General features: G+C 35.0%; 2 protein-coding genes across 3 annotated transcripts; one reads left to right on the top strand and one right to left on the bottom strand.

The window, feature by feature from the left end:
* Window positions 1–2,496: 2,496 nt before the first annotated feature.
* LOC123544523 (neo-calmodulin-like) lies at window positions 2,497–8,635 on the top strand. 2 transcript variants are annotated; one of them, XM_045330605.2, is made up of 6 exons: window positions 2,497–2,684; window positions 3,398–3,515; window positions 4,036–4,197; window positions 5,482–5,572; window positions 6,068–6,216; window positions 7,925–8,635. In XM_045330605.2, exons 2-6 carry the CDS (start codon window positions 3,401–3,403, stop codon window positions 7,945–7,947), a joined length of 540 nt encoding a protein of 179 aa, XP_045186540.2. In that variant the 5' UTR covers window positions 2,497–2,684; window positions 3,398–3,400; the 3' UTR covers window positions 7,948–8,635. The 2 variants fall into 2 exon arrangements, with proteins under 2 accessions (XP_045186540.2, XP_045186533.2); XM_045330598.2 differs by having other exon boundaries at window positions 2,499–2,817.
* A 3,410-nt stretch (window positions 8,636–12,045) lies between these two features.
* On the bottom strand, window positions 12,046–18,636 carry LOC123544554 (calmodulin-A-like). The gene is made up of 5 exons (XM_045330634.2): window positions 18,460–18,636; window positions 16,834–16,873; window positions 15,252–15,398; window positions 14,180–14,431; window positions 12,046–13,990 (listed from the first exon to the last, which is right to left on the bottom strand). The coding sequence occupies exons 1-5, from the start codon at window positions 18,460–18,462 to the stop codon at window positions 13,956–13,958; spliced, it is 477 nt and encodes a 158-aa protein (XP_045186569.2). The 5' UTR covers window positions 18,463–18,636; the 3' UTR covers window positions 12,046–13,955.
* Window positions 18,637–19,780: the final 1,144 nt, after the last annotated feature.

Genomic DNA, 19,780 nt, shown 5'->3' with positions numbered 1-19,780 from the left:
ATGACTGTTATAGCGATAGCCTGGTTTGTTGTTGCTGTAGCTGGTGATAACGACTACAGCAATAGCGTGATTTGTGGTTTCTGCAGACTGTGGTGATGTTTACAGCGATAACGATGGTTTATTGTTGTTGAATGACGATCGATTATAGCGATACTGTTGTTGTGCGTAGCTGTGATACATACGAATAGCGATTTGGTTTCGACACTGATAATAGTTACGCGATAGATGGTTTTGTTTTGCTATGAGATGACGATTTAGCTAACTGGTTTGTTGTTGCTGCTGTGAACATGGCGATTTCAGCGATAGTCTGGGTTTTTGTTGCTGCGGATAAGATGACGATTATAACGATAGCCTGTTTTGATGTACTGCTGCTGATAATGATGCTTATAGCGAGAGCCTGGTTTGCTGTTCCTGATGATGATGATAATATTTATAGCGAAAGCTATTGTTGCTTCTGATGAAGATGACGATAATAGCATTAGCGATTGCCTTTGTTTTTGCTGACGAAGATGGCGATTATAGAGATAGCCTGATTTTATACTTGCTGACAGACTGTTTGTTGTTCTGCTGAGGTATGTAACGGTAGCTGGTTGTTGTTGCTGTTGATGGTATAGGTTATGCGATACTTGGGTCTGATGAGTTGGATGATTATCGATAGTAGGTGTTATTGCTGCTGACGGTGTTGGCGACTATAGCTATAGCCTGGTTTATTGTTGCTGCTGATGGTAGTAATGGTTATAGCAATAGCCAGGTTGGTTGTTGCAGATGATGATGGTAATGATTATAGCGATAGCCTGGTTGGTTTTTGCTACTGATGGTAGTAATGATTATAGCGACAGCCTGGTTGGTTGTTGCTGCTGATGATGGATCTGGTTATAGCGATAGCCTGGTTGGTAGTTGCTGTTGATGTTGGTAATAATTATAGCGATAATCTGGTTGTAGTTGCTGCTGCCGATAATTATAGCGATAGCCTGGTTATTTGTTGCTCCTGATGATGGTAATTATACAGCCATAGCCTGGTTTGTTGTTGTTGCTGATGATGGTAATGATTATAGCGATGACCTGTTTGGTTGCTGCTGCTGATGTTGGTAATAATTGTAGCGATAACCTGGTTTGTAGTTGCTGCTGATGATGGTAATTATACAGCCATAGCCTGGTTGGTTGTTACTGCTGACGATGGATCTGGTTATAGCGATAGCCTGGTTGGTAGTTGCTACTGATGTTGTAATAATTATAGCGATAATCTGGTTTGTAGATGCTGCTGCCGATAATTATAGCGATAGCCTGGATGTTGTTGTTCCTGATGATGGTAATTATACAGCCATAGCCTGGTTTGTTGTTGCTGCTGATGTTGGTAATAATTATAGCGATAACCTGGTTTGTAGTTGCTGCTGATGGTAGTAATGATTATAACGATAATCTGGTTTGTTGTTGCTGCTGATGATGGTAATGTTAATAGCGATAGCCTGGTTTGTAGTTGCTGCTGATGGTAGTAATGATTATAGCGATAATCTTATTTTATTTATCTTATCTGGGTTTTACGGCGCACCAACACAATATAGATTATATGGCGCCAAACAGGACTACACATTTTGGTTTCACATAGCGATAATCTGGTGTGTTGTTGCTGATGATGATGGTAATGATTATAGCGATAACCCGGTTTGTAGTTGCTGCTGATGGTAGTAATGATTATAGCGATAATCTGGTTTGTTGTTGCTGCTGATGATGGTAATGATTATAGCGATAACCTGGTTTGTAGTTGCTGCTGATGGTAGTAATGATTATAGCGATAGCCTGTTTGGTTGCTGCTGCTGATGTTGGTAATAATTAGAGCGATAACCTGGTTTGTAGTTGCTGCTGCTGATAATTATAGCGATAGCCTGGTTTGTTGTTGCTCCTGATAATGGTAATGATAATAGCAATGACCTGGTTTGTAGTTGCTGCTGATGATAGTTATAGCGTTAGCCTGGTTTGTTGTTGCTCCTGAGGATGGTAATGATTATAGCGATAGCCTCGTTTGTTGTTGCTGCTGCTGATGATTATAGCGATAGCCTGGTTTATTGTTTCTCCTGAAGATGGTAATTATATAGCGAAAATAATATAACACCAGTTAATTACAAACTTGGTATTTTTAGTACATTTGTATGTATGACATTACTATGTTATTGTCTCTAACGCTTTTTTATAATTATATTACACTTTTGTATTGCACTTTAAATTCTAGTCATGTTTGTAAGATAACTCTAACAGATTCAGATAACTGTGGTAAAATGTGTAGTCTCCCGTTAATAAATATATTGAAATTATAATGGCCCTTATTCGTGCTTGCAATGCTAAAGTTTTTGGCATAGTCATATAGATCTTTTGAACATGTTAAATCGAATAGGTTCTAATTTCCATCGTGCATTGATTTGTATGAATCTTTTGGATATGTTACAATATTTCAATATCAAATTCTTTCAAGTATGAAAATAAGCAGACATATGTCAATATGAGACTGTAAAACATAATTATTAGTTATAAAGACTGAAATCTAAAGACTGCTCATTTATAAAGACGTGTATTCTAATGCTAAATCCGACTAAAGGATTTAAAGTCGAATTCTTAATGTGAACTTTTCTTTTGATAAAAACCTGTCCACAAATATATAAACGGCTGTCAATATCAAAATTACTTGTTTGGTAAATAATGTTATTATTAATCAAACGGATCGAGTGAATGAGTGAATAATTTTGAAATATTCAAAATTGTTTTGTTTTTGTAGTTTTAATTGAGGGAGGACGCACTATCATGTTTCAGTTGAAGTCGGGTGATGTATGTGAAATTTGTATTTATGATGTTGTTTTGTTATACTAACACACTCTTATGTCTTTTATATAGACTTCAAAATACAATATTATCATTGGCTATTGACATCTGTTTTGTTACTTTGATAGACTTTTGACGCCGCTTTAGATTTTTTTTTTTTACTGTAATTATAAATTATTTGAATAACCGTGTGTACTTAAAAAGAGCTCGCAAGTATATCAAATACGTCAGTAAAGAGTTCAACTCCACATTTCTATTGTAACTTACATGTTGATAAGAACAAACAAAGCGATTAAGATCACGTATAAACCGCTATTCATATAAACAATTGTAAATTACTAAAAAAACTTAAATCGTTTCACTTTACCATACGAACCAGGTCAAAGGGGAAAAAAGGAAAAATAATTTTAAGAGAAAGATTTAATGGACTATCGTATGTTTTTATTCATAGTACACATGCAGTGCATTTTTTATACTGGAATTAAATAGCATGTGCGTTTGAGATACATGCTTGTTTGTATCTAAAGTAGTGATGCCAATTTGTGTATAGTTTTATTTGTTATAAATATCAAGGATACTTTTTCAGCCTATGGACATGGAGCAATGTGGGATGGACGCGGAGGAATGCGGCATGTATGACCCCAATGAGGATTATGAGCAAGATGATGCTCCGCCGGGAGAACTGACACAGTGTCAAAAAGACAGTAAGATTTAATATTTGCAAAAACATGTGGTAGATACATAATGTTTCAACGGACACGTCATGACAGTATGTTAGCTTAAATCGTTGTTAGAAAAAGAAATCTTATCTTATAGCAAAATAAGGAGGCATGAAATAAAATAAAGAGAAAATTATCAGAGTAAAAAGTTCAGACGATCTGTTCTCAATTGTTACGATTAGCTAGTACAATGAAAATTCTTCCTTTTTTTCATGTTTTATTTTAGTGGTGTTTTATCACTGCTATGTTATTTTACTGTTTTATTTTTTAATACAAAAAAAAAAAAAAAAAAAAATAAGCATCATAGACCATTATGCATTTCGTAAAAAGCTTTTCTTAGTTATTAATTAAACGTTGTGACTGTCTAGTGTAATTTATTGTTACCTTCCTTATTTTTTAATGATACGGAATGGTTTCGCGATTGCAATCAAACTCGCATTTTTTTAATTGAAATAGCTTAACTATTTTCAATAGAATCATTTTTATGTTGATGCTTTTATTTTAGACATAAAAGACCTATATGACTTGTACGACATAGACAAGTCTGGTACACTTTCATTTAAAGAGCTAAGAAAATGTCTACAGGTGCTTGGATTGAATCCCACCGTGTCAGATGTCAAAAAAATAATGAAGACACATGATGTTGGACCGGGATCTAAAGGCAAAAGTAAGCATAACTCTATTTGATTTTATTATATACCTATTTTCTGTCTTAAATACAAAATGTTTTACACTCACGGATACAAAATCCTGTATTCAACGATCGGATGCGGAAAAATATTCAATTGCGGGACTAATTACTTTAGTTGTGACGTCAAATAATACGTCAGAAATGACGTAAACATGACAGCTAGACGTTTCATACGTCAAAAACTTCACTGTTTCAAACGGGTTTCAGTCTTATTTGTCTAAATTTTGCAGCAGTTTGGCTCATATAACAATACAAATGGGTAAAGTACACAATACAAGTGTCATTAAAACAGTATTCTAGTATTTAGTTCATGTATAAAGAGCCATATTCAAATTGGCACCTGCCTTCATCTGCAAAAAGCATCGTGTTTTCGCGTGTCGTACTACCGGCCCTTCAATGTATGAGCGATATAACGAAAGAACGACTGTGTTTATGTCGTAATTTGATGTTGATAACAAGATTGAGCGATATTACGAAAGTACGACAGTGTTAATATTGTAATTTGAAGTTGATGCTAACATTGTAATTTCACCCTTAAACCGAGAAGCGATATTGTGATGATTTGATGGAGAAAAACGAAAACACGACGCGAAAGTAAGTATTATCGTTGCGTTTTCGCACCGTATTATCGCGCCAACGTTTCTTCGTGTGATTAAGCTAGGACTGGGACGGTTTCAAAATTTCGAAACTGGATAATCGCTTATCTGAAATCGAGTCCAACCGGTTAATCGGCCTCCATTATGAAAACACTGTGTTCTTCTCTGATGACCGTATCTAGGAACTTTAGGCAGCTGACTTCATTAAAAACTTACATACCTTATTGTTTGTTAGCTGTCATAAGTCATATTTTACTGAATTTTATCATTCAGCTTCGTTAAAATATCACGACATGCAAATCAGGGATTATTCATGTAAAAATTAAAGTCATTGATTATACATTGTACGAGGCCGATTTTCGGTTTTGCGAAATTGAAACCGGTTTCACCCAGTAATCGAATTAGATCCGATTAACCGAGTAATCATCCCAGTCCTAATCTCAATGAAAGTTTACAAATCACAACAGAGCAAAGGGGCGAAACTACGTTGGCCTTAACAGAAAACATTTGTATATAGCCAGGGAGCTATTCGTACGAATACTGATCCCCAAGAATAAGACCGTGAACTTGTTTTAAGGTTTTAAAGGAAACGAACATTTACTCCTTACAAGTGGCAAAAGAATGAAAAACAAGCTCTTGATCTTTATTTCATTTATCTTTGTAGAGAAGGTCACATATGAAGTATTCGAGCAGATAATGAAGGAAGAATTGTTAAGCCATACCAGTAATGAATTCGATCTCCTGGAGGCCTTTAAGTACGTATGTTTGATTAAAAGTAGCGGATCTGTAATTACAATCGTCATATTACCAGGGAATACATTATTCCTGATATTACGTATTGTTCGTATGTGATTTCGGCATTCTTCAGATTTTACGGAAAGACATATGAGCGTTAAGCTACATTGACGTCCGAAGAATATCGAATTACCCACCGGGAGTACGTAATTACACGGAAAATGCCGAACGTCATTACGAGTACTAAAGTTATAAACGTGTTCTCTACTAAGCATTTGGTTTGTTGCTGTCAATTGTTAATTGTATTTAGCTAAACGTTTAAGGAGAATTTCAATTAATTAAAATATACTTTCTTGTTGAAAAATTTACTTTACATGACTATTATTCAGCTCGTATTTTGTGAAATTTGCGTAAAAAAAGCCATCGTAATTATTGTACACACTTAACAAAACCGGAGAAATGGTCGTGGCCACAAACTAAGGGCTCCAATTTTCATATGAAATTTGTTCTTTCAGAATTTTTGACCGTGACAAAAATGGTACATTAGATAGGGATGAATTAAAAAGATGCCTAACATGTCTTGGTGAATGCTTAACGGATGCCGAGGTTGACGACTTATTTGATCAATTAGATACTGATAAAAGTGGAACATTGAGTGTCATGGGTAAGTTAAACAAGTAAATTAAATAAACCAACCAACTTAGCGCAATAGGGAGAGCACAGATCCATGCTGTGCTACGAGATTGATCCCCGGGTGAGTACTTTGTTTGAAATCATCCGCACTCCACATCAGATTCACGTGGAGAAGTTGGCAGTTACTTGCGGATGACATGTTAGTACTGGTACAGAATTTGATTAGACCACTGATTAGACCCACCATTTCATGATGACATTCCGTTAGAAACCGGTGCTCGTTCTTTGCTATGATATTGACAGATATTGTTTGTAAATAAAGACAAATTATCATATTTCCATTGTAGAAAATGTAAGTTCAGCTTAAACAAGGAAAAGAAGATATTCACTGAATGGATAGAAAAGGTTTTTTTTACTAAACCATGACTGTTTTAAGTTGATCAGAGAAGCAATAAGATCACGATGAATTTCATTTTTAAAACACAATTAAAATCTTCATACTTAGTCGCTTGTGCACATACGTAGAAAAATTTTGTACTTAAATTATGGAAGTATGAAATTTCTATTTGCAAAATGGGCATTTATCAAAAATGACTCTTTTCCCTTTCGTTTTCTATTGTGGGACTAGGGAATGATAGTATCTATTTTATAACGAGTAGGGACACATTACGGTACTATCAAATCACAAAACATCTTTATAATGATGAAAGATTAAAGTTTGTGCACATATGCCGATAGCGTATTTTAAAGGGAGACAAATTTATTGATGTCAGCGCTTTGGTTATGAAAGTTGGCAATGTGGACACTTGTAACTACAATGGAAACAATACTGATCAATAATCGATTGTTCTTTGATATGCGTAGATTGTTTTTAGTCTGTTTATGCAGGTTCATATAAGCAACATGTACAATACATACCATGATGTACATTATTAACAATTTGTCTGAATCAGTTAGCAAATATCTATCGATTCCCGGAATTCGGAAAATTTACCGAACTATACTTGAATAATTTCTTAAAAATGCATGCCATACATATCTTATCAACAGTTAAGGTAGAAATGTCACATGTAGGCCCTCATATTTGATATGAACGCACCGGTCACTGTAAAAAACATTTTATTCTCTTCTCTCCTCTTCGCTTATAAATAGCCAAACACTATTTAAATATCTTTTGTAATCATCTAACGGTCATGCTAATGTTTGCTTTATAATCCCTTTTCACACAGTTACTACTAATAAATACCCAGACAGACGCTATTTAAATAATAATTCGCAAGTGTCTTTTGTAATTCTTACGGTCAGGTTAAGATTAGTTTTATAATCCTTTTTTCATACAGTTACTAATCAAAACTTTGTAGCTTAATGTAAATGCTTTAAACTGGCTTCTGTAATAAATGGGTCAGAGTTAGTAAGTGTTTGCATAAGTACATGGATTGATTACACGGCAGATTTTAAGTGACCGTGTTAACATTTGTGTGTAAAAAAACAATTTCTATATGTTGCATATTATGCTACAGATTCGTCTTTTCTTACGAATTCTATAATAAATATTCAGTATAGAATCTTTGACGTAAAAGTAAATGCCCTATAAGGTTAAGATATGATTTGACTGTTAATTTCTAATTTCCTATGCTTGTATATAAAGATGTTATTACACACATTAACTGCCTTGTATAATGATAATGTTTTGTATCATATTTAGGATTTTGACTTAAAGAATTTTATCTTATTTTCAGAGGCATCAAAGATTCTTGCGTGAGAGTCAGTAGAGTGTTAATGACAAAGAACAAAAGGATGTTTTTCTGACAAGACTAAGGACTTCTGACTTACATGTGTAACAGTGTTACGATATTTATCATTATGCATTGAAACGAAGATATGATGATGTCATATGAAGCTCATCATTAGAATTTTTCTGTGATAACTGCATTTATTTTATGATATAAGCCATACTGCATAAATGGCACACTCGTTTGGTGCGCTTTGCGTTCTTGTATACGAAATATTTCTCAATCATTTGATTCTTTTGTTGTAGTTCATGTATTATCGGAACATTTAAACGTTTTCTTTCTTAGAGTTTTGAGGTTCGGTCTACAAGTAACTGTACTTTTAGCTTGTGATGATACCGAGATATTAAATTATTTTTATACTGTTACATACTGTTGATGGCATTAAGGGCTGGTCTGTTCATAATCATGATTTTCACTTCTCTTTCTATCATCATGACCTTTTTAGCATAGAAATATAAAATCATGTCAGAGGACGATATGTTAGACTGACTATAGACAAACGATGTTATCCTCGTTAAATAAAGTTATGATGATGATGATCATCATTATTATTGTTATTATATCATACCGCATCAAATAATAGTGTAAGAAAAAAAATCAATTTTCGTTCTTCATAAGAAGCTGTTATATAGAATATAAATAATTATTTTTGGCAGACTTATTTAGCATTTTTCCCGTAGTTCTGATAAAATCAAAGTGGAACCCCAGTCATACATGTCAATGTATGACCAGAAAGTGTTTAAATTATAGTCTGCACAGAAACGTCGACAGTTTTGAATCGGAGCTTGCTCGTTTTCCAATACCAACTCGACGTTCACCACAAATAACTTTGAATCGTTTCATAGATCACCTTCTTTCTTATTTTTGATCTTTAGTCATTGATGTAAGCGCCAGAACACCTCGAGGGAGTTTGTAATTCAACTATGGTGAAAGTGGCATATTAAAAAGCCTCATCGGCTGACTTGCTTTGGTGGTGTGGCAGATCTTTAAAACTTCAATACCAATACAATTGATAGTAAGAGGAAACAACTGTGTTCACCAGTATGGATTTATTTATTCAAAGTTTCCTCCCTTTGAATTGCAGGGGTATTTTATACCTCCTTGCACTGTCAAACTACCTTATTAAGTGACAGATGCCAGTTTCGACAGAACTAAGTATTCCCATGAACGAGTAATTGTGTAAAACCAATCTTTTATAGATGTTTGGATCGAATTTGGACACGGTCGTGTCTAAAATCTTACCTTAGGTATCGAACGCAAACGGTCATCCACCTATAAAGATTCAACTCAAATTTGCGAAAAAGGTAAATGATTATGAGATATGTTTTTCCCCACCATACTTTTTGTTTGGTCACATGGTGTAGAAATATGCAATCTGGGCCATTTTTGCTTCGAAATTTATTATCCTTCGACCAAAGTTTTACTCATTTTTACTCGTTTTTATTATAAAAACAACAGAATCGGCAGGCTGAAAATGTTACATGATGAAGTAATATATACTTTCCGCGCCTGTAACGTTATGAAACGTATTAGCGTCTGGCGGCCCATTCACGCTTCCGTTAAATCAACATTTATTACACGAAATTAATTTTGAAACTATGTCTGAAATGTCTAGGTCTGCAGTTCTCAATTACAGATATCTAACATTCCAGGCATACGCTGACACTTTCACACAGCGTCAAAAAGGACCCTTTGATCGATTTGACGTAATTGAAGTTCCCAAAATCTCTATATACCATTGCTCCGTTACGGACTCCTGTGGGATTTGTGTTTATTCCGAGGTCAAACATGTTTTTGTAGATGAAAAGCTGACATGTTGTGCTAAAGCCCAAGTATTTTCAAATCGTGAGAAAATGCTGAATTTGACTCCCCATTAGCAAAAAAAAAAAAAAAAAAAAAAAAAAAAAAAAAAAAAAAAAAGAAAAAATACACGCACATACGTTTAGACGGGATGACCCCTGCGCGTGACCCCTGGCTATATAAACTTTTCGTTTCCACGTTTAGCCTGTTTACTTTCATTTTCTTCACTTCCGGAAAAAGCTGAAGATCGCCTGACGTCATTTTCTGTGCTGTCAAAAACATACGTATGCCTGGCGAGATTGCATAAAAATCAGCCCGCCCTCCTAAGGATATGCAACATATTGGCTTTACTTTTCCATGATATTTTAAAATTGTATTTTTTAATTATTTTTTTCGCGCTGGAATCAACGCAAACTTTTGGAATTTTCAAATTTACTGTCCCCTGCACCATTAGAGATGATGCAGCAGTAAAAAAAGTAAAAATCTACACCCAGTAGGTATTCTAGACAATAATGGGAATAAATCCAAAACTGTAGAAGTACCAAAAGTGCTAAAATTCATAATCATTATGTATAGAAATGCGGTCTTTTTCTTTATCTTTACGACGATAAATGTAACGTAAGTAAGATAAAAATTCAAATAATTATATTTCCAAGGACGGTGAAAAAGTGCGTGCTATCAATTTTCAGCTTTACAATTCAAGAGTGATGAACATAAAAACTGATCCGAGTATAACAAGAGCACCGCAATGAGGAGCAATATACACCCGGAGGTATGATATTTGACCACTACGTGTGACCTTGGCCTTGAAGCGTGTCATCCGAAACATGCGCTCTGCAAGTGGTCTCGATGTGGTTAACATTTGTGCCAAGTGGTTCAATAGTTACAGAGCGGACACGAAACAAAGTCATATGACCTTTGACCCCTACGTGTGTCCTTGACCTTGAAGCGAGCCATCCAGTAGCGGAATGATGGACAGACGGACGGACGGACGGACACCGGCGTCATAACATAATACGTCCCTTCGGGCGTATAAAAAGGACTTTATTTTCTTACAAAGTCTTAGTAAGACTTACGGCTTTTGACCTACACCCTCACTTAACAGCATTGAAGAAATGTATAAAGATTCAAGGCTACACCTTAGATAAAATTTAAAAATTGAACATAAACAAGAGCTGTCACAGGCGACTAAGTGAAATAGGGCACATATGAGGAAGCTAGAGGTATCACTGGAGTGTTGAATGACTCCAATATGTATGACTGTAGTTTAAGTCTGAGTCAAATGTAATAAATTCGGATGACAGAGATTAGGTAAAAGTATATCAAAACATTAACTTGGTGGAATATGTTTGCAAGAGTAATGCACCGTGTGTCATATCACGTGGCTAATTATGTGATGATGTGAAACAACTATTTTAAGTTTGAATCAAATCTAGTTAGTAATAACTGAGGTAGAATTAAAGTGTATCAACACTTACCTGAAAAAGTCTAAGTTAAAAGAGCGGATAATTAATTAAATACTGATGCAAGAGGAACAACTATTTGAGCCGTGCCATGGGAAAGCCAACACAGTGGCTTTGCGACCAGCATGGATCCAGACCAGTCTGCGCTTCCGCAGTCGCGCAGTCTGGTCAGGATCCATGCTGTTCGCTAACAGTTTCTCTAATACCAATAGGCTTTGAAAGCGGACAGCATGGATCCTGACTAGACTGCGCGGGTGCGCAGGCTGGTCTGGATCCATGCTGGTCGCAAAGACACTATGTTGGTTTTCTCATGGCGCGGCTCATTTCAAGTTTGAAACAAATCAAAGTGATAACAGACATAATGTTAAAGTGCATCAAAACTTTAACTAAGGCGTATACGCGAAACGGACGCCGACACGGACGCGGATGACGACGCCGGGTCTAGTAGGAATGCTCCCAATATACTTCGTATAGTTGAGCTAAAATCAACAAAAGAGATCAACAAAAGCGATAAACATGTTTTTTCCTTCTGACCGTAAGCAAATGAACAGGATATAGCTCATATATACTGTATTGAAGGAAAATGATATCTTAATCAAATATAAAAGCAAGAACAATTGATTTTCGCATTTTTTTTTAAAAGGCGAAGAGAACGAAAAAGTAATGGTTATTGACCTACTACCTTAACTCGTATGCCATACTGTTTTCAGGAAAAGTGCACACAAAAATACCAACGCCTACTCCGACGATCACGTGACGCCAGTGCTCCGTAGATTTTACGGGCTTGAAATAAAGAGCTAACAATTTCTAACACAGTTTATTAAATTACGTGTATGTGTAGTATAGAAAAACATATCTCATAAAATATATGTCTCAGTAGTAAATTGCACATATTAGAAAATCTACTCTAATACTGGGCAACCTGACGGTTTCAGTAACTTAGTATAGATAATATACATGTAATATCAATATAATATTGGGATGGTATTTGTTTTTTTCTGGTTCTTATGCATATATTAAGTGCATAAAAACAGAAAAAGGAAACAAATCCATCTAAATCCAAAGAAAAATAAAAAAAATCTACTATATCTGTTTATGGAACGGTACACTGCAGTCAGACACTATATTATAATAAATCTAAGCAACTTGGTTTGGAATGTACAGCCGGTGAATTTGAACTTTGCTGGTGAAAGGAACAGAGCGTGTATTTATAAGAATTTATGTAAACTTTGCTGTAGACATAGAATCTAGTCTGTTTGATTTGTATATCAATACATGGTTAGCATAAAGTTTTATACTACACATTTGCCAAACTGTAAGAGTTCTTTGAATTCGTCACGTCTGTAAACCAAGCTGGTTTTCGTTCATGTAATAGCAAGAGCTCTCTGTTGGGCGCGCTCGACTATTCGAAGCATTGATGGAAGTATGGGGTCAAAAATATTACCAGAGATTTTCAGACAAAAGGAAATTAACAGATAAGACGAACAATGTACCTGTATTTGTGGATTTGGATAAGTTTTGCGCCATATGGCAATGTGTGACCATGATGGTAAGTGTTCAAAGTTTCAAAGCCATATATCAAATAGTTTAATCAAAATATGAAAAGGTATGGAAAGCTTAACTAATTTCTATGTCAAAAAAGGGCCTTAACTGAGCTAAGTCTTTGTCCTAGTTATGTAGTCTTGCCTACTTACGTAGACTATGATGGTAAACAAGTGGTCAAAGTTTCAAAGCCATATAACGAATAGGTTAGGCAACATATGGACTGGTATGAAAATTCTAACTGATTTCCAAGTCCAAAACGGGCCATAATTCAGCCAAAATAGTTGACAGAGTTATGTACTCGTGCCTACAGATGGAAACCATAATGATAAACAAGTGTTCACAGTTTCAAAGCCACATGCAAATAGTTTTGACAAAACACTGACATGTACGTAAACTGAACCAATTTCCAAGTCCAAAAAGGGTCATAATTCAGCCAAAATAGTTGACAGAGTTATGTACTCTTGCATACTGATGGAAATCTTGATGATAAAAAAGTGTTCCAAGTTTCAAAGCCACATGTCAAATAGTTTTGACAAAACGCTGACTTGTATGAAAATTGTACCAATTTTAAAGTTTAAAAAGGGCCAAAATCCAGCCCAAATAGTGTACAGAGTTTGTGTTATCTATCTCACACAAATGTGTGCTATAATATACTTATTTGCTCAAAGTATTTCTTAATATGAACAAAGAGGCCATTTGAGGAATCAGAAATATACATTGTACATATGATGTACAAAACAAACATTAACGATTAGTGGATTGTAGTACTCTCGGACAACCAACGTAGGTAACTCCTGTTTTTAACGATATTCAAGAGAACGGTGAATAATTTCTAAATGTGTAACATTAACAGCTAGGATACTCAAAGAATATCCTTCTCCGGGCAAAGAAGACTAAAGCGATACGTGAAGACTGCTTTCAGAAAAGAGAAACGAATAATTTCTTCATCACAAAGGTACACACATAAATTGTTTTTTCTGTTGTGATCTTTGATGTTGATACAGTGACGGTTCCTCCGATAAACATGATTAATTATTCATTTTGAAATGATCGATTTTTTTCTAGATCATAAAACACTAAAACATCACTAAACGTCATACAGAGTGTAGTATTGCTATAGTTACTGCTTCTATGATTCCAGATATAGTGTACCATGATCTCAAGTATCGTCACTTCATACCTTTCAGGAACATTTTAGTGAATTCTGAAATGAAAGTAAAAAGAAACTGCTCAATTAATAACATCTTTTTTCATCTCAGATGGATATATACGAAAAACAATAATTGACCCAAGTCTACATATTCCCTCTTACACTCTAAAAAATTAGAGAGGGTCCAAGTCAATTGTAATTCAAGCGTTGGTCAAGACATTAATTTGAAACAGAAATATTTACCTTTATATTGAATTAACCCATCTTTATTTATGTCTGCTTCACGGAACATTTGATCAACCTCAGCGTCTGTTAATTTGTCACCAATGCTTGTGAGCACCTTTTTCAATTCCCCCTTTTCCACTGTTCCATTTCCATTTTTATCAAATATTTTGAAAGCGTTGCTTAGTCTTTTTTCTTCCGAGTCCTGGTCGAGTTCATTCTCATAATATTTTTCAACACACTTTTTAAACTTTTCGAAATCAATATCTTGGCCTACAAAATAGATACGAATAATTACACAATGAAAAATGAAATTAGATGTTTTAAAACTTCCGTCGTTGTTGAATTACATTACCTAAATTTTGATACTACCACTAGCATGTTTCCTGTTATTAGTCGCCTACAACAGAAAACTGATTTTATGTAGGATTTGAGCATAACTGCTTATCCACACAACAAAATGTCAGTATAAAATCAAGATTTATTACAATAAGTAAATCAAATACATTTCATTAATGATAAAAATAGTAATAACATAATGATATCATCCGCATTATACTGGAGGGTGATTTTGCTAAGAAGTGATTTTAATTGTCGGTAATCATCCGCCTCGCGCTACGTTCCTTATAAGAGTATAACATGTAAACATTTTAGTAAAACTATTATAATATTTCCTGTATTATGTAGTAAGTTACAAACAATATCAGCAGAAATTACTTTTATCTTCAGTTCACAAGTTAGAAAGCATACAAAGTTATAAAGAACTTGACGAGTATCAAAAGAAAGCAACTGAATAATTTTATACTATAGACTATAGTATATTTTACAGAAGAAAATAGGTAAGGGTAGATGTCTCGGAAGCAAAGCGGCCTTAGAGCCACGCATTTGCAAAACAGGCCGACAATAAAAAGAAGCTGTGTCCATTTTGTAAAATGTTTCAGTGCTTGAGACCTTGTATGTTTCTTTAAAATGCATTTGATAAATATTATCACCACATAGTAAAAAAGTTACCTGATAGAATATATGTGTCAAACAAACGCTATATCATTAACAACATCTAAAAATTCATTAAAATTCCTGTTCATGTACATACCTCGTTTTACATTCATTTCTTTTAAAAGATTGTCTATCTCCTTTGCTGTAGGATTGTTCCCATCCCACTGAAGTCCCTTTTCAAGCTCATATGTTGAAACTACACCATTATTATTCTTGTCGAAAAAATGAAACAATTCTTTCATTTCTGAAATTTAATATGATTAAGAGTGATATCAACATTATTCAACACATGTTTCTCCGGAAAATGTCTGACAGAATTATATGATCAAGTTCAAAAAGGGAGATTATTCAAAAAAGTTCCCTGAACTTGAAACACCTGATAATATGTGCATGTCCACTCGTCGATGATAATGATGTTTACTCAGTTTCATTTGAATTGGCTGTACAGGATTGGAGGAGTGGGGTACAGAAGGAACAAATGAGCCGCATCATGAGAAAACCAACATAGTGCATTTGCGACCAGCATGGATCCAGACCAGCCTGCACATCCGCGCAGTCTGGTCAGAATCCAAGCTGTTCGCTAACGGTTTCTCTAACTGCAGTAGGCTTTGAAATCGAACAGCATGTATCCTGACCTGACTGCGCGGATGCGCAGGCTGGTCTGGATCCATGCTGGTTGCAAATGCACTATGTTGGTTTTCTCATGGTGCGGCTCAAATGAAGTTGTAATATGGGCAAACCCAAAACATGGAAGTCCCGACAATATACATATGTTACCAAGTACCATTTGAATTGGATGGAAAGTTCAAACTGTACGAGGAGTTGAGCACCCGAGGTTCAAATGAAGTTTTAGTATTTTAAATAAAATCTGGAAAGTAGATCCCTCGGAAGCACCGAGAACAAGGCAAGGAGTGAAAATTGCAGACTCGGTTTGAGTCTGTTCATGAGCAGTAATGGAAAATTCAACACTGCCCATGCCCCCTAGCACCGGCTTAAGCAGTATTCAATCTTCAAATCTAACTGAGTTGAAATAAATGAACCCGAAGGATCAGAAAATATAACACCGAGAGTCATAAAGGGCTATAACTCATGGAAAATATTCGACATTGTTTAAACTTACTTATTCATCTATATGATATCTCGTATAATAGTTTTACACACAATAGTCAAATAAACTGAACTGAAAGCTTAAGCTGACAGAATTTCTATCCACTGCATATTTAATATTTGTACAAGATATGGCCATCTAACAAAATAGTTTGATGGAACTGTTTCTGCCTCATATATTAAAAAATATGAAAACAGAGGATACATTTATATATGCGCAAATTCGCTTAATACTGATGTTGTATACAAAGTTTCATTTGAATTAGCTGAAAACTGCATGAGGAGGTAAGTTCAAACAAAGTTATAATAGTTCAAAGACAAAAAAGGGCCATAGCTCACGAAAAAAAAACCGATATGAAAATCCTAACAACCCATGAATTGATGATGTAATCAAAATTTCATTTCATTTGGATGAAAACGGTAAGAGACTGAGTACACATGGATGTGTGATGGACGGACGGACTAACAGTTCTAACGCTGTATATGCCTCTCATGTCTAGGGGTGTGCGTGGTTGGCCTTACTGCTTACGAAATATTCATATTTTCTCGCAACATTAAATAAATATACTTACCCCTCAACCTATCTTGGTCCGACATTCGCTTCTTCTGGGCCTAAAACAAATGAAAGAACAAACAAACGTTACGTTACAGCTGATCTCTTCCGATAACACAGGCAAAACTTTCAAACAACCGGAAAAAAATCCTTTCTAAACACTTTGAATTTCATTGAGAGGAGGTTATTACTTTTATTTTTTAGCTTCATTGCCTTTTAATGTGTGCTTAACCAATATCAATGAAAATAGTGAAAATCTGATGTTGTACCACTATAGTAAATTAAGCACGAAAGGCAAAGAATAAACACGCTTTATTTGATTTGTTTTGTTTGATTATAACACAACGATTTTCGTATAATTTGTATTTGTTTACATTGAATATTTCTAATTTTGTAACCTACGACATGTGTAATAAAAATGTCTTCCTAGCCAGTGGGGATCAAATGCCTTAAAAGGGAAAGCATGCTGACCTTTGTGTAAGATTCCTCCAGTTTTGGTCTTAAGTTGGGCGTGTAGTCCCAGCAGTCAACCTTGACATTAAGGTTAAAAATATTCAAAGGAGCAATAATATTTAATCGGATAAGTACTGGAGATTTTACGTTCAGGTTCATTAACCTGGAATCGCAAGGTTGAAATAACCTATATTAAGACTGAATTTAATAATATAACATATTTGTAGTGTCGGATGGTCTAAGATGTTTACCAGGTGAAGCTCATGCCTAAATACTGTTCAAAAGGGTGGGATGGGGGCTTGCGTCATTCTCAACCATCAAAACCAGGAAAGTAACCATAGGACCTGCCTGCAATGTGGCTTTGTGACTTAAAGTCCAACACTATTAACCATCTTTCATTTTGCTAGGGACAACAAATATGATTACATGAGGTTTAAAATTGAGTTATAAATTATTCGTTATCATTCACGAAATAAGATTGTTTAAGGTAGTTTCACCATGAGATAAACTCAGATATGAATACACGTAACATGAACGCATATTTATTAAAATCGTTGCGGTTACTTAGCTTTATTACAAACAAAGTTGCATACAAATTTCCACGAACGCTGAGGTATTTTTCCTCATACAAACTTTTATTTTTAATCCGGTGTCAAACATTACAACACAACCAATGAACAACGATTGGCCGTCTCAAGATTTGAAGCGTGTAAATCTACCTCCATATATTACCTGCTAAGGTACTGATATACGTTTTTGTGTGCCTATTGGCAGGAAGGTCCTTCCATCGACGCAAAGTGTGCCTAAAACATTATCTTATGCTATGATAAATGTCATATCCTGTTTCACTTCATTAAAGATTTATTGCTGATTGTCTGGAGGGACGAGACTTCTATATGAAAAATACGTGCTTTTGAACAACATTGGCGTTTCTTCATACCATACATACCTTGTTTAGAAGCAGCATAAGCAGAAAACCTCTATTTCTTTTGCTAATGTTAGCTATTCAAGTAAAAAAATTGAAAAGTGGACGAGTTTGTGAAATTTGAAAAGAGCTTGGATATAATAAAGCAACGATTAAACTGTAAATTAATTTGTTCTACTACCGCTTTTGGTTGCTATAGTGTTCAATTTGTTTAATAACAACGTAAAATACGATATGCAACGGGTATAAGAAGATTAAACCACTTACCATTTTGCTTTATAATCCGGTACTTTTATCTATAAAATGATCATTTTTCCATCTCTACACAAACGACATTGAAAACAAATTGAAAATGATCAATACTGACTACCCGTATCTATAGAACAACCACGCGAGGCCTGATATGTTTACGATATTTCATACTATATATATCTTTGGGCCAAAAGGAAATCCCAATACACAAGATATGAATAAGTAAATAAGTTATCGACCTATCGATTTTGAATAAAACAGGTTAATGAACATGTCGTAGCGGGATTATAGCATTTTTACGTATTGACAGCTTAAATCGGTATAAAATTAAAACGAACTCTTTGATGAATAATGGATAACGCGGTATCATAATTAGTGTACCGCATTAATAACCGTTTTAAGTATTTTATTGATTTCGTAGAAAACACATGTCAACAGTGAAACGAACCAAATGTTTCCGAATGTAGTCAAGTGTAGGGCGACCACTTCGACTACCCAACAAAACAACAGTATGAGTTAAATAAAATACACTTACAATTTGTAAGAAGTATTTAAGTCTTCAATAATGTGTGTGTATCCCTTCTTTGTAAAAATGTTAATAAGTTCATCTTTCAGCTATAACTCCTTTCTTGTAAGTAAAACAGTGTGGATTTCAATTAAGCCCACAACCCTCCCTCAAATGGAACGGCATTACTGCATTCAATGATTATGTTTACCAATTTATACGGGTATTTTCTGTTACTTGCAGTATAAGCCAGTCTTAAAGCTATACTATCTAACTTCTAAGTACTACTTTTTTGCCACCACCGTCCCTTACGAACAAACTTCGGAGGGAATTGCTTTGCATCGGTCGGTAGGTCTGCCGGTAGAGCGAAAGGTTTCCGCTCATTAACTAAGAACATTCAAATTGGTACCATGGGCTTATAAAGTGAAAGACTCTTATAAAGTATATGGAATCAGTAGGTTAAAGGTCAAGGTCAAAGGGTTCCGTTCATGAAGTTGAGAACCATTTGACTCAGAATCTTCAAACATGACATCGGGATTGGGCTTAAAAAGAGCTGAACATAATTGTTTTGATGGTCAGTAAGTCAAAGATCAAGGTCACAGGGCCCTTAAACTTGAAAACGGTTTCCGCTCAATAATTGAAGGACCACATTACTCGTAAGATTCAAAGTTTGTAGCCTAGTTAGGCATATAAAGTAAAATGACACCTTTTTGCAGGTCATAAATCAAGGTCACAGGGGATTGAAACTTGACAATAACTTGAGAACCACATGGCACAGAACTTTCGAACTTGATATAATGATTGGGTTTATGAAGTAGTTGACATTAGTGT

This window comes from Mercenaria mercenaria, chromosome 1 (genome assembly GCF_021730395.1).
Source record: "Mercenaria mercenaria strain notata chromosome 1, MADL_Memer_1, whole genome shotgun sequence".
NCBI lineage: Eukaryota > Metazoa > Mollusca > Bivalvia > Venerida > Veneridae > Mercenaria > Mercenaria mercenaria.
Note: the sequence above shows the minus strand (reverse complement) of the source record. Positions and strands in the feature narration are given on the sequence as shown.